Source organism: Ursus americanus, chromosome X (assembly GCF_024610735.1).
Source record: "Ursus americanus isolate L20-20 chromosome X, mUrsAme1.1.p, whole genome shotgun sequence".
NCBI classification, from domain to species: Eukaryota; Metazoa; Chordata; class Mammalia; order Carnivora; family Ursidae; genus Ursus; species Ursus americanus.
In genome coordinates this window covers 49,532,271-49,547,801 of record NC_142164.1, presented here as the reverse complement: position 1 = coordinate 49,547,801, position 15,531 = coordinate 49,532,271, and the positions used below count along the sequence as shown (strand labels likewise).

The 15,531-nt window shown below is 33.6% G+C and overlaps 1 protein-coding gene across 3 annotated transcripts in view; it reads left to right on the top strand.

Annotated features, from left to right (window-relative positions):
* Positions 1-15,531, top strand: part of DIAPH2 (diaphanous related formin 2) — a 988,957-nt gene that overhangs the window by 270,066 nt on the left and 703,360 nt on the right. For all 3 annotated transcript variants that reach the window (XM_087859798.1, XM_087859797.1, XM_087859796.1), the window contains 3 exons: positions 1,492-1,628; positions 3,360-3,468; positions 13,168-13,278. In XM_087859798.1, coding sequence (XP_087715924.1) covers positions 1,492-1,628; positions 3,360-3,468; positions 13,168-13,278 — 357 coding nt within the window. The remainder of the gene's footprint in view (positions 1-1,491; positions 1,629-3,359; positions 3,469-13,167; positions 13,279-15,531) is intronic.

The window sequence follows — 15,531 nt, the reverse complement described above, 5'->3', positions numbered from 1 at the left end:
TTTCTGCTTTGTTCTCAGGTTGCCTTCTGTTCCCTCATCACTATGTATTAGAAACTACTTTAACTTATAAATGAAAATTTGAAAATTTAAATAATTTTACTCTCAGTCTATTTGATTTTTAAAGCTGTTATTTTAAGTTTGGTAATTGCATGGCAATCCTCTGTTTATTAGTTTACACATACATTTTTCACTTTTTTTCCTTATTATTTAGTATCTACTGGCCACCTTCATACACGCTTGCCCGTTCCGTTCTCTTTGCTTCTTTTTAATCTTGTCTCTTCCATTTTTTTTATTTGCCTTGTCTTTGTATTTATTATTTATTATGAGCTCTGGTAAAGTTACATTTAAGAACTTTAGCTATGTTCCCCTTCTCCCCCCAAAATGTTTTGGAAGTTAAATTAGGCACCATGAAAATATTCATGTATTTGGTACTTAACTAAAAGTTATGCTTGAAATGACAGTTTTGATCTGATGAAATGTTGTCAGATCTTTACTGTTAAATTGTAAAAAGAAGCAAGCATTTCATGAGAAATCTGAGAAATACTTTGTGAGACAAAGGTCAAAGAAAATACCTTTTAAATTTAGTGAAAATCCAAGTTTTAGCCTTTTTAAACATTTGTTTACCTATTCATTCTTATAATGCACATTCGCGTGCTTGTATTCAAGGCTAGAAAGCAAATGGTGTCTCCTCTGCCTAGTTCACTGTGACACTTAACCAAAACCCAGCCACCATGTACTTGGGTTCATAGCTTTTGTAATGCATCTTCTCAAAGGGGGAGGATAATAGATGGTATGGGAAGACCTATGCAGAGGTTTATTGCTTCTTTAACTGGCATATAGTGTACAAAAGAGCTTTATAACATTTTACCTTTTTTGTTCAGTTTTATTTTCCACACAAACATATTGGAGAATTTAACCGTGAATTCCAGACATCTCCAGGAAGACCTAATAACATAAGTAGAATTACTTAAGAAAATCATATCAGGCGGCTCCTGGGTGGCTCAGTCTGTTAAGGTCCGCCTTTGGCTCAGGTCATGATCCCAGGATCCTGGGATGGAACCCCAAGATGGGCTCCCTGCTTAGTGGGGAGCCTGCTTCTCCCTCTCCCTCTGCAGCTCCCCCTGATTGTGCATGCTGTCTCTGTCTGTCAAATAAATAATTTTTTTTAAAAGAAAATCGTATCAGTATATACTTTACATGTTTTTCTTTGTTAAAGAAATACTGCGTGTTCACATATTTCTCCCAAAGCTTTATGGAGTTTATAGGCAGGCTAATGTAGATCATATCTGATCAAGGGGAAGAAACTCCAAGATACAATCATTTAAAATAAAAAAAAAAAAAGATAGGTAACTGCATTTAAAAAACATTCATATAACTAGGTAGAAGCTCATTGTGGAAGTGTAGGTTTTTAGATCAATGTAAGTTGCTTTGTAAATTAAAGATGTGTTACAAATACATTTTGAATGAAGTTTTTTTTTTTTCTTTCTTTAGTTTGGATTGCAAAGCATTCTAGGAGATGAAAGGAGTCTTTTGCTATTGGCAAGAGCAATTGATCCCAAACAGCCCAACATGATGACTGAAATAGTAAAGATACTGTCTGCTATTTGCATTGTTGGAGAAGAAAACATGTAAGTATTGCTATATTATTATGTTAACTGTATGGAAAATGACACTTGAGAAATTAAAATTCCGTATCTTGTGCTTTTCAGTAGATAACTTGCATGAAAATAGTATTACGTTTTAGAAAATAATTTATTGGCATTTTATCTTATCTATTTACATTTCAGCATTTTTTAAATTTTTTGAAACAAGTAGATTTAAACAGAATCCTAATGGGAAATTCTTCAAAGTTGGATTCAAAGTGAATGAATAAAATTTTATCTAGCTGAAGGTAAAGTAATCATTAGAAAAATGGGATTAATACACACACACACACACACACACACACACACACACACATCCTCCCCATATGCACATCACAAAATTTGACTTCTTTAACTCACTGAATTGACTAGATGCTTTCGTTTTGTTATGTTATTTTATTTAAAGTAGTATTTTACTTTATCTGCCTGTAATTGATAAAATGAAGAAATTATGTATAAAGTGAAGTAAACTAACCTTTTAAAAAGAAAGAACAAAAAGACTTTGCATTTATTCAGAGTGCATATATGTGTTAATATTAACAGATTGTTGCTGAATGTACAGTAGTTCATGCCTTCTTATGGAAATAATATTGACTAAGAAGCAAAGTTTCAGATTTGCTGTCATTAATAAGCCTAGTTAGTATGGAACCATTGTGATAAAGAGTGAAATATCTGCTAAGGACACGAACTAAAATATTTCTTTGAAATTTTGTGTGACAGTAATAATTTCAATTTGAATCAGAACAGGGCTATGCAAAGATTTTAGAATACTCTAATACATTGACTTTTTCATACCTATTAGAATAACATGAGATCTTGCTTAATGCTGCTTAGTGTCCTTAGAGACCAAAAGCCAAACACTAAAGAAAAATATTATCAGAGAGCATTAAGTCTTATCTTAGTGAGAACAAACTAAGGATGAAATAACATATGCAAAAGTAAGATTTCCTTAGGTTTTATAGAAACATGAGTTTATACATGAGTAAAAAATATTTTTCTTGTGAATTGGTTTTTCAATACTTAATTCATATAATACAACCTATTCTGGTATAGTTGTAGCTATAGTTTGATAAGCACAGTATACTACATACAGCTTAATTTGATTCAGACACTGTATAGCAATAGTTTCCAATATTTTTGTTCATGTAAATAGTTTTCTTGTGCTAAATAATTATAGATGCTTCTCTAATTACCTAGACTTTCTCTTTCAGTTTTTCTTTCTTGCTCCATTTTCAAAGAATGTTGATTTTTTTTAAGTTCTTTCAAATGTACTTGCTCCTTCTAGTACTTTATTATAGAATTAGTATTTTCATGTGAATAATATTTTACTAATTGTAGATGTCATTTTATGCTTAAATGGTTATTAATATTTATGTTAACACATGAAATACCAAACTTGGAATTTTTAATTTCAATGTTTATCAACTAAATATCTTTTTAAAAATGTTGCCCAGGAAATTTATTTTGCTCAAGATTTTTTATTGAAGTTTCGTTTTTTTAAATAATTGAATTTTCATTTTGATGTCCTAAAATTATTTAAAGCTATCAATATTTGACTTGTAGAAATATGTGGAAAGGAACACAACTTTTAAATTTTTAGTGGTCTCTAAAAACATCAAATGCCGGAAAGGAAATAAGACTGAAAGAAAGAGGTAACCCATATTCATGTGTGTGTAAGATGAATTTCTCATTTCTACTTTTCCCCCCTCTCTATAGTCTAGATAAACTTCTAGGGGCCATAACTACAGCAGCAGAAAGAAATAACAGGGAACGATTTTCACCAATTGTGGAAGGATTAGAAAATCATGAAGCTTTGCAATTACAGGTGAGTTGGTTTTGTCTTAAGTTGCTTCTGGAGTTATATTTAAAGTACTAATTTTGTATAACACCAACTCCTTCTTAGCTATCATTTAAATGGAATGGAACATAAAAATGAAATTCTTCCTATTGCTTGGTCATTTATAAAAGCTAGAGGTTTTATCTGTTAGAATAACAATTTATTTAAAATTAGGAAAAGTACTCCTGGTTACTATAAATATGTATGATTATTGATGTAGGAAAGACATTGGGGTTCGAAGCTGATGGCCAAGAAAGAACTCTTGAGATGTCTTTGGTATAAAAAGGTAATTTTATTAAAGCAAGGGGACAGGACCCCTGGGCAGAAAGAGCTGGGCGGGGAGGGGGGGTCAGAGTGTCATGAGGAGTGGCCCATTATATGCTTTCACTTTGGGAGGGGGTTAGGGATAGCATAAGTATCTAAGGAATTTTGGAAGGAAGGTTTCCTGGACCTTGAGGGGGCTAGCTATTGTTGGGAAAGGTCATTTATTAGCATCTAATAAAACCTTAGTCATGAGACCCTTCAGATGTATATCAGTGGGCTATATGTTTGGGGATGATTGCCAACACCTGTCTTGGGGGGTTTAGAGATAAAGGAAGTTTCCAAAGGAATTTTTATACCTTAAAGTAGACTCACAGGATCCTAGGGGGTGGGGTCTGGGTCAGGCTAGGATTGCCTTTTGCCCTTAGCAAAGTATTAACATCAAGGCAGTTGAGTTCCTAGAGGAATGTCACTCTGCCTGTTTCAAGGACTTATCAGTGGGCTGTAGGCAGTAAGGAAATTTAATAATTTTTCTTCTGCCTTTGTTTCCACATCAATTAGCATTAATATTTGGAAGAAATTTAGTAAATAATAAGCCATCGAAATTAAAGCTTTACCAATAATCATTAGAGCAACAGGATAAGCAGTTTAGCCAATAGTATTATCCTAACAAATGTTGAGGAAGTCTTTGGGCTTATTGTAGAAATTTAGAAAATCTAAGCATATCTTTATGCCATTCACACAACATTCAGAACTCTGACTCACCAGAATAGGGTGGGAACTGAATTGCAATTCTTTGGTCAGAGTCTATCTGATAGCTCTGTGTATACCCAGCCTAAATGTCTTATTTAGAAAATGACAAAACTCACTATCTTTTCTTAGATGGTTTCATGAAATGACCCATTTTATGAAAGATAACTTTGTTCTTGGGTGATGAGAAGTCATATTTATTGGCCATATTTATGGTATGAGATCATGGACTAAGCATTTTAATTTACATATATTATCTGATTAAGTTCTCACAACAACCCAGGTGTGCAGGCACTATTATCGTCTCCATTTTGTTTATAAGATGAATAGGCTTATTGAGACTAGATAACTTGTTTAAGCTGACACAGCTTGTAAGTGGTAGAGTCAGAATTTGACACCGGGTATTTTGGTCTTCAATGCTCATCTCTTTCTTTAAGACTGTGTTTACCATTTGATGCACCATAAGGAACTCTTTCTGAATTAGTGTTTAAACTCCTGTAATATCATTCAACAAAGATGATGTAGGGGCACCTGGGTGGCTCAGTCGTTAAACATCTGCCTTTGGCTCAGGGCATGGTCCCGGAATCCTGGGATCGAACCCTGCATTGGGCTCCTCCGCTGGGAGCCTGCTTCTTCCTCTTCCACTCCGGCTGCTTGTGTTCTCTCTCTTGCTGGCTGTCTCTCTCTCTTTCAAATAAATAAATAAAATCTTTTAAAAAAATCACAAAAAACAAAGATAATGTAGTTTTGGAATACAGGTGAGGTTTGGTGAGGTCTGGAACCAATGGCCAAGAAAGAATTCTTGAGATGTCTTTGGTGCAAAATGGTGTGGGGTGACTGATTATATACTTGGGAGTGGATAGGTAAGGAAAAGGGAGGTTTTCGAAAGAAATTTCATATGCTAAGGAGAATCTACAAGATAATGGTGGCCTTGCCATTGTCAAGTTAAAGTTGTTTTTCCCTCTAGAAAGGCATGAGCATCAGGACACTTGGGAACTTCCTGGAGGAACATTTTACTCTGCCTGCCTCAAGTATTTGTCAATGGGCCGCAGGTTATAAGGACATTTAATTTTATCTACATTTCCTTCTGGAAGTTAGTTTATTGATAAGAATGCTTTTTTATTTTTATTTTTTTTTGTAAATCAGTAAGATATTTGTAAACTGAGGGAGACTCTTGTCTTGCAGGACTGTAATCTGTATAAATTAACCATTTGTTTGTCCTTCCTTTAGCTTTTGGGCAGCCAGGAGTACCTGAGGAATGTCACACAAATCCCACCTGGGAGTGGGGGAGGGGGATTTATGGGGTGTCAGCTAGTGCTTTGTCCTTAGCTTGCCTCAGCTCTCTCATCCAAGAGAAGATGGTTCCACACTTAATTTTATCAAATTAGTTAGTAGTGAGTGTTTGTTAAAATTTCTTATCTGATGTAAAACAATGTATTTTCTCCTTTTTATTGTATTATAAAGTATTAGTACTTTTTTTTTTTTTTTGCAAAAGTTTGAAACTACAGGAGGTAGATGAATTGGCTTGTCCACAGAGAATGCTGTAGTTTTACAAAACTATAATCTCTTTTAAATATTTAAGGATCTTTGTTAATTGTTACTTCTCCAAATATGATGATCATTTTGAATACACTTTTATGGTGTCTTTTATGTCCATTTTATTACATTTTTAATAGTTAGGATATTTCCTTCTATCATTGATGTAGGAAAGGATGCCTTTCATTTTATATCTGTTTCAAAGTTGAGTAATTGTCAAATCTATCATTTTTTTTTTTTTGTAATGGACGTTCGCTAGTGACCTCTGTAATATAAAAAGCAAGACCATTTTTAAGTTGTCATATTGGCTTCTCCAGCACATGTGACAGTATTGTTCATTCCTATCAAAACTCTCTCCTCCCTTAACTTCCATGATACTAAACTCTCCTTGTTTTTCTTTTACCCATATTTTACATTTTAAATCTTCTGTCTCTATGCTTGGCCCTTAAATATACTGCTTTCTAAGAGCCTGATCCTTAGTTCTGTGGTTCTTTGCTTTACTCATTCTGTATGGTGTCCTTAGCCACATCCATCCTTATGACTTCCATCTAGCACTTCTGTGTGATGAATTTCTGTGTACTCTTTTTCAAATCCTTGTAACTCAGACCCCATATGTTCGGCTGTCTCCTGACTGAATTTCAAATTCAGTATTGTCCTTAATGCTACTTATCTTCCTTTTCTTCATCCTTCATCCTACTCCAATCCTCTCTCCAATCTTAACCTGCGTTTCTTTTGTATTCCCAATCCTGATTAACTTTGGGATTATCTACCAAGTTGCATAAACCGGAAGTGAAATAGTAATCTTTGAATCTACTCTTCCTCTTTTTGCCATTCCTTCAATTACCAAATCCTACCAATTCTACTTCTGTAATGTTGTTCTTTTGTTCATTAGTATGGTATCCCTTTTCTTCCACCCCTGCTGCCAGTTCTTTGTTTCAGTGAATTGTCATGTCTCATTATTTTACCATTTTAACTTCTCCCCTTCCTTCTCTTAAATAACGTCTCCCCTTTATTCTAGCCCCATTTAAATAATCTTCCACAGACTTATACTTCTGAAATGCAGTTCTTGTCAGATCACTGCTTCAAATCCAAGAAAGTCATCCCATAAACTCTAGGATTAAAGCATAGACTTAGTCTGCACAAAATACTTCATCGTCTGATTTTTGTTTTCTCTGTAGCCTCATATTTCACCACTCTTCTACTTATACTTTTTAGTTCAGTTTCCTGAACATTTTATCCTATTTTATTCTTCTGCCTCCATACCTTTGTACATGGCTTCATCCTGCCCGGAATCCTTCTCTATTTCTTGACTTAATAAACTTACTCGGTATGTTTGTATGTTTCTTGGTTGGTACTTATTTGACTTAAACCATCTTTTTTCCTAAATCCTGCTGGGCTAAGATAAAGAAGGACTTTGTTAATGTCAACAAAGTACTTAATAAGGTCAAGTGTGTGACAGTGTCAATAAAATTTTAAAAGCACACTTTGTTACAGTATGGGTAATCTGTCTGAGGATGTCCTGGAGTTGGCAATTATTGTACTCTGTAGCTCTTTGAATTGTGATCAAACAGATAGATAGATGCTTATATAGTTTTTACAGCTGGTAAGTTAAAATAAAAAAAAAAAGGTTTTAGATTTTCCCAATAATTTTATGAAGATATTTCATATTAAAATAGTTGCCCTCTCTACCACTGAGGTAGGAAACTGAATACAATTTTTTTGCTAATGATATGTCTCATGCCAATAAAATTTGAGATATTTGATTACCATTTACCCATTATATTTTAATCATTTTATTGAGGACAATTTGAGGTTATACAGAAAATCCTAAACAAATAGAGAGTGTTGCCTTTAGAAAGTTTATAGTCTCTTTTGTGATATTTCACACTCTGCATCAAGTCCCATATCCCAGGATGAGGACAATAGCATCCTGTGACTAAAGAATGTAGATGATTATTGTAGAAAGATAATATACTATTGTAGAAAAGGAATGATCATAATGTGATGATGAAAAAACTAATAGTAATTTAGTTTAGTATATATTTATACATGGTACAAATTATTGGATGCTTTATCACATGCACAGTGTTGGTGTTTTTTATTTATATATATTTATGCATTTATTTGGCAGCATATACATTTATCATATAGAATCAGAGATCATTGAAATGCAAATAAAGAAACTTTTTGTTTTTATTAATTAGAAACCAAAATTTTTGCTCCTAGCCTACCATATTTATTAATATTGGAGAAAATTCACCGACTTATTGTGAATTTTAAATTTTAATTCTCATGGAAGCTATATTTAAAACAGATACTGGAGACTGGTTTGAAACTTAAAGCTATTACAAAGAAACTAAGGAACAGAAGGAATCTGGATAATGATGATATTCAATTCAAAGGCACTTGTTTTCTTTCCAGTACAAGGAAAAATGTTATTCAGCAATGCCAGATTTGTACATTGTACTGTTGTAGAAAGAATCCAAAACTAAAAGTCATGAGGTATAAGTTCTAGTCTTATCTTTATGGCTTATTATTAGCTATATGATCTTGGGCAAATCAACTAATCTTTCTAGGTTTTCAGTTTCTTTACCTTAAAAGGAGCACATTGAACCAGAGTATTTGGTATTTTTAAGCAGTACTCTGTTTTAAAATCACATGATTCTTTGTTTTCCATCTCTGGGGTTGTAATTTTTTTTTTTTTAACAGATTGATTTTGCATTGTAAGCAGACGATCATGATCTTAAAGATTTATATACTTGGACATTGAACATACCAATTCTCAAACTTTCATTATTTGGGAATGAGTTTTGTACTTCTTTGGAGCTTAGGTTTTAGATATTAGGCCAGAAGGCTTTTTCATTAAAGTCTCCAGTGCAGTGCTATCCAATCAAACTTTCTGCAGTACCCTATATTCGTGCTGTCCAGTATGGTAGCCAGTAGACACATTTGGCTGTTGAACACTTGAACTGTTGCTAGACTGAGCAACTGACGTTTTCATGTTAGTAATTATAATTAAGCTAAATTTACATTGTGACTAGTGTCTCTGTATTGAATGGCATAGCTCCTGTGTGTGTGTGTGTGTGTGTGTGTGTCTGTATTTGTATGCAAATGTATGCTGAATAGGGAGTGGGGTGGCAGGAAGTAAAGGAGAGTGAGGGACCATTATTGTGGATGATGGGATGCTGCCTATACTTCATTGTTCATGAAGTGGAATGTAACACATTCTAGGAACTGTTTTCTACCTTTCCTGGTATTTTTGTTTTGTTTTGTTTTTTTTTGCATTTCATTATGCATTTTGATAAACTCTTTGTTTTTTTAATAGAGATATAAATGACATATACAATAACCATTTTATATACTAGATAGTATATTGTTAAAATAATTGTATGCTGGGTTGCCTGGGTGGCTCAGTCCATTAAGCATCTGCCTTCAGCTCAGGTCATGATCCTGCAGGCCCAGGGTCAAGCCCTGGATGAGCTCCTTGCTCAGCAGGGAGTCTGCTTCTCCCTCTTCCCCTCCCCCCCTCCTCTCTCTCTCACTCTCTCTTTCAAATAAATAAATAAATAAAATCTTTTAAAAAAGTAGCTGTATGGTTTTCTAATTAACTTACAGTTTCAAAACTGGATATTTCTAGTGTATTAAACATGATGCAATGGTTAAATTTTATTATCTTACCCATTCTTAAAATCTTTTGTCCCGTGAATCTATGACTGGAGTTAATGAGGCATCTGGAATATACTGGAAATTATTCTATATTTGGCATAAAATCATGAGTTTTCCCCTTGCTGTGTGACCGTGTATAAGTTAACTGCTTTGAGCCTCAGCTTCATCATCTATTAAATAAGGATAATGGTAATAGTTACCTTGTATGGTTTTTTTAAGAGAATGAGATTAGATGGTGGATTATGCAAAGCCTCTAATATTGTTTGTATAATAAGAATAATAATGATGATGAAAATAGTTTGAGGTTCTGTATTTAACTATGAATTCAGAATCTACATATGGATATTTAATGTTTATGATTAAGTAATAATATATTCTGGCATTGAAACTAATTATATTTTTAAAATTTAATTTTGTATTTGTAAATAATGACATTTATTTTGGTTTTGGATAGATTTTATTTCTGTCCTCTAAAAAGTACAGTGATTATGTAGTAGCATAAAGGAATGGAGATAATTAAGATGATATTTTTGTTCTCCACATTAAAATATAATATAAATATTTTTATAAAAGAGTATCTCTCTGGGTCGTTCAGTTGGTTGGGCATCTGCCTTCGACTCAGGTCATGATCCCAGGATCCTGGGATCCAGCCCTGGGTTGGGTCCCAGCTGCTCCCCCACTCCCCCCCAGGTTCGTGTTCTCTCCCTCCCTCTCTCTCTCTCTCTGGCTCTAGCTCTCACTCTCTCTTAAATAAATAATAAAATCTTTAAAACAAAGAGAGTATCACTTTAGGAGAAGGTGTTGGAAAATAACATGATGGTATGACTGTTCTGATTATCTTATTTGTAATTAATTAGATATCTGTTAGAATTTGTTCAACAATAAATAATACATTGATAATCCAGTGCCATTACCTGTTTAAATTACTGGCTTCAAAGTGTCTCCTAATTATTTTACACTGTAGTGAAAGGATGCAACTTTTTTTTAGCATTCAGTTATAAATTTATACATCATATGTAAAGTAAATAATAGCATTGAAGCATTTCTTACTAAATGTACTTTTATTTCTATGAAGGTACAGTTCTAAGTCTCATTAACTTGTTTCTTATGGAAATGTTCTCTTGTAGGGTATTAATACAAGCCATTAAGCTAGAGTATCTTCTGGCAAAAACAATCCTAGCAGATGGCAACTTTTCTCTCTGTTAATTTTGGATTGGACATGTGCTTTGGCTTGTTTGGTCATGTTGATGAGGACAGGGAATACTAGTGAGGTTCATTGGGGTGGGGTCCGGAGCCGACGACCAAGAAAGAATTCTTGAGGCGTCTTTGGTGCGAAATTGGTGGTTTATTAAAGCATGGGGACAGGACCTGTGAGCAGAAAGAGCTGCTGCCCTGGGGTTGTGAGGGGTGGCTGATTATATACCATGAGGTTGGGGGAGGTAAGGAAAAAGGGAGGTTGAGGAAATACTTTCATATGTTAAAGAAGACTCCCAAGATACCAGAGATCTTGCCATTGTCAAGTTAAGGTTGTTTACCCCTCTAGTAAGGCATTAACATGAAGATAGTTGGGAACTTCCTGGAGGCTGCAGATTATAAGGGCATTTGATCATATCTACATTCCCTTCCGGAAGCTAGGTTATTGATAGAAATGCTTCCTTCTTGTAAACTGCTAAAGACATTTGTAAAACTGAGGGAGACTTAAATCTTGCAGGATTGTGGTATCTATAGGTTAACTATTTCTTTGTCCTTTAGGGCAGCCAGGAGTGCCTGAGGAATGTCACATACATCCCATGGTGGGGGGGGGGGGTTGCGGGTTGTCAGTTTCTGCTTTGTCCTCAGCTTGCCTTCTGTTGCCTCATCAGTGTCATAGTTGTAATATTGAACAAAGATCATTCAAGCACATGCAATGATAATATAGCTCTGGACATGTACAGTGTACAAATTTATCTCCCAGGCTATGGAAACTTAAGACTTAAGTATCTTCTTATTGTAAATAGTAAGGTTAAGTAATCCATTAAGGTGTAAGTGTCATGGTAACTTATTTGAAATGTCTTTTAAGGTAATGCCCAGTCTTTGGCAAGTATTTCATCAGTAGTCTTAGTGTTTCATATTGTCATTTGAGCATTCATAGGCGTTGGACTACATCGTTCAGTTGTCATTTAGATATCTAGTAATGTTAGAAACATAAACTTTAGTCGTCACTTTTAAGGCATGCAACTTTTGATTTTTGACCCTGGATGTGAGGTAGTTGGACAAATCTCCCTAAAAGCAGCTTAGATGTATTAGATAATAGATATAAAAAAAGGAATATACCTTTAAATCTTTTCTTTCTACTTGAAAAAATAACTATTATAATGATAGGTCTGGACAAGTCAAGTCAAAATACATTTGAAATATTTTCTTTTGCTGATGTGTTTTTCTCATACTGACTTTTGATTTTTTTGTGGCTCCTTCTATATATAGTCGATATTTTTACTAAATCTGGTATTTTCCAGGAGTCCCCTCTCTGTCAGCTCTTTGAACACTGTACAGTATACTCATTGCATACTTTAAGAATAATCAATTTAAATGTGCAGCTCCTCACTTAACCTATTAGGTAGTTGCCTTAGACTTGAGCAGCATTTCCCAAAAATACTATCAGGAATAATGTATGGATCACCTAGCGATTAGCATTTTGTTGATTCCTTTCTAGCTTGCAGTTACCAGAAAATAAGTCCCCTTTTATAATAGGGAATCTCAATATCAGAAAGTAAGAAAAACCAAACCTTTTTTACAGTGTCAGTGTAATTAATGAATCACCTTCGCTTGAAAACAAGACCTTATATTTACTTTGTCATGCAATGCACATTAGCATTGGTGTCACAGTGACTTCTAGTTTATCTTAATTTCCTTGCATTCATTTTTATATGCAGGAAATTAATTCATCTTAATCATATATTTTAATACTCGATATTTTGTGCACGTCCATCCCAATAACAGGATGGAGACAGTATAAATCAGTGTAATAATTTCTCTAAGTTATCACTGTTCTCTGTTTAATATCAAGGTACTTGTTTTGATTTATTTTAGAAAAGTGTTCATAACCATATAGAACTGAGGCCAAGTGTACTCTGAGGACAGCTGGATATGAAAGATACATTTCATGATATTTTTAAAGGGCTCTATATGCACATTTTTGGAACTTTGAGTTTCTGAGTTTAATATTCCTTCATATTGTTTAGCAAATCATAGCAATACTTGACCATCCATCATATCTCCATTAGAATTATTTTGAGCATTAGAAACTTAATTTTGTTGTTTATGTTGTAAAGTCATAATCATCCTTATACTTGTATAAATATTTACATTTCTTTTAATATTTTATAGTATATGTATGTATCCCTTTAGTTAATGGAAAAATAAGGATCTGAATGTATTAAGTGAATATTTCCTTAATTAAAATAATTTTTAACAAACTTTGCTTTCTAATTACAGGTGGCCTGCATGCAGTTTATAAATGCCCTTGTCACTTCACCTTATGAGCTTGAATTTAGAATACATTTAAGAAATGAATTCCTACGTTCAGGACTGAAAACAATGTTACCAGTAAGTTGAGCGTATACATTAAGTCTACTGATGAACTTTAACATTTTTCTCTCTTTAGACAAAGTACTTGCAACAGAGTAGATAAATGTGCCTTGCTATATTTTCTTTTGTAAAGTATTAGCATTTTGTAAGCTTTTCTATATTGCAGTAATATCAGTCTTTATATACAACTGATTTTTCAGAATTCAACTAATGTGTCCAGAGTGATGTGGGTGTTTTTTGTTTGTTTGTTTGGTTTTTTGTTTTATTTCTTTTGTTAAAGTTGAAAGGGAATTTCTTTTCTTTGAATTTGAATATTGAGAACATAAAGGACTACTGCTTTTTCTTTTTCTGCAGCTTCAATTTTCATTTAAAAGTTTTTGCTTTCCTCTTTGATAACTTAGATTGATATCATTTATATTCAGCATAAGTATAGAATTTTGATCAGTATATTCTAGAAACTAAGGAATGATATTTTTGTTACAATGCTATAGAAACTTTTCTAAAAAACAGTTTTATTTCTTAAATCGAATTTGCGTATATGCACTAATTATACTGTTAAAACATTTTTGAAATAACTTTATAGGCTTGATCTAAGATAAATGAGGATACTTATTTTATAAACACAAATACAGCTAACGTGACTTTATATTTTATTTAGTATGTGAACTGAAGAGGGATTTTATTTAAAACCATAGCATTGTTAAGAGACATGTAAAGTTTAACTAGTCTCTTCATTTAAGCTACTCAGAGCACACCTGAGAAAAAAGAAGCAAAAAGGAGTAAAAAACAAAATAAAACAAATGTCAAGTGAGCATGTATATAAGACTTAGAGTACTAAAAATACCAAAATCAGGGAAATTTCCTGTGAGGAATGAGAGTGTAGCTTGCATCTGTAACTTGTGTTCTGATAGTCCTAACTGAAAGGAATTGAAACTCATCATCATAAAATATACCCTACAGTGGGTCTACTGAAGCCCATTTTGATAAGATGTACGATTTGGTCTATCTGGTATTAAAAGTTCTGTGTCAGTTATACTTTGAACGGTACTTTAATCCATGACTTTAAAAAACAGAGAATTGGTCACAGTGAATCAAAGCAACATTTTAAGTGACCCATATGGAGCTTCAATATGCAGTTACTAGGTATAACTAGTTATGGTGTGTGTAACACATTTATTCTTGTTGTGTCACATATCTTTCCTCATGAAAAGTCTGTGGCCTTAGGTAGCTACAGATAATGTTATAATCTTGATTTTAGTGTGGCTTTTGAGTTGCCTACTCATTTGTTTCCATGCTGTCCTCACTAGGGTGGTCCTTAGTTTCTGGCAGAGTATTAATGTCTTTGGACACTTGCTGGTTTACACGGACTCCTTAGCATCCTCATTTATTAATATGCCACATATTGTGCCTTAGTTGTTGCTATTACTCTTTCATCTTTTATTTCTATGTGTCTATTTGTAATTGAATATTCATTTTCTGCCTCATACTACTGAATGTTTGATGAAAAAAACTGTTACTCTCATTTTAATTTATTTAAGTTGTCCTCTTTTCAGAAAGAGAATGAATGATAGCTCTTGTCCTTACCTTTTACTTTTCTCTGGTGTATTTATCTTTACTGGGTTCAGTGGTCTCATGGTATATTTGGTTACACTGACAGTGAAGATTTTGTATCCATCGTTCTAAGCTACACTTTCCCATTGGCCCTGTAGCTGTATATTAAGCCTCATGCGGCACCATGTACTTCTTAATAAATGCATTCTTCATATATGTATCCAGTTAGATTTTTCTTTAACTGTCACATCTTTTCAATATGACCTGATTCCCAGATCTCAGTGATTCTCAGCAAGAAAAAAGTAGGAAGTGTTATGTGTCTGCCTCCTAAAATTTTGGAATAGAACTTACAAGGATTCTCATTTTTTTTTCTCCCTAAAACAATGGAGCAAAATATGGTTATATATAGAACTGGTTCTCAGCTAAAGAGGTTGGACATGTTCACCTAAAGAGAATATATCAAAATCATATTGAGGGTAAGGCGGAGCTGTTTGGTTTGAAAAGAAACAAATCCTCCTCAGGTACTTCTTATATTTGAGAATCAGAATTCAGGCAGAGAGACCCAGAAGATTTAGAGATTCTTTAATACCATAGATTTCACAACTGATGTTGTTCTTGTAGTTTTATTATAACAATTTGGAACAAAGGTCAGAATGGTCATGCTTCAATGTATATTAGATGTACCTGACATGTCAATTATTATCTAATGAACTCACTAAT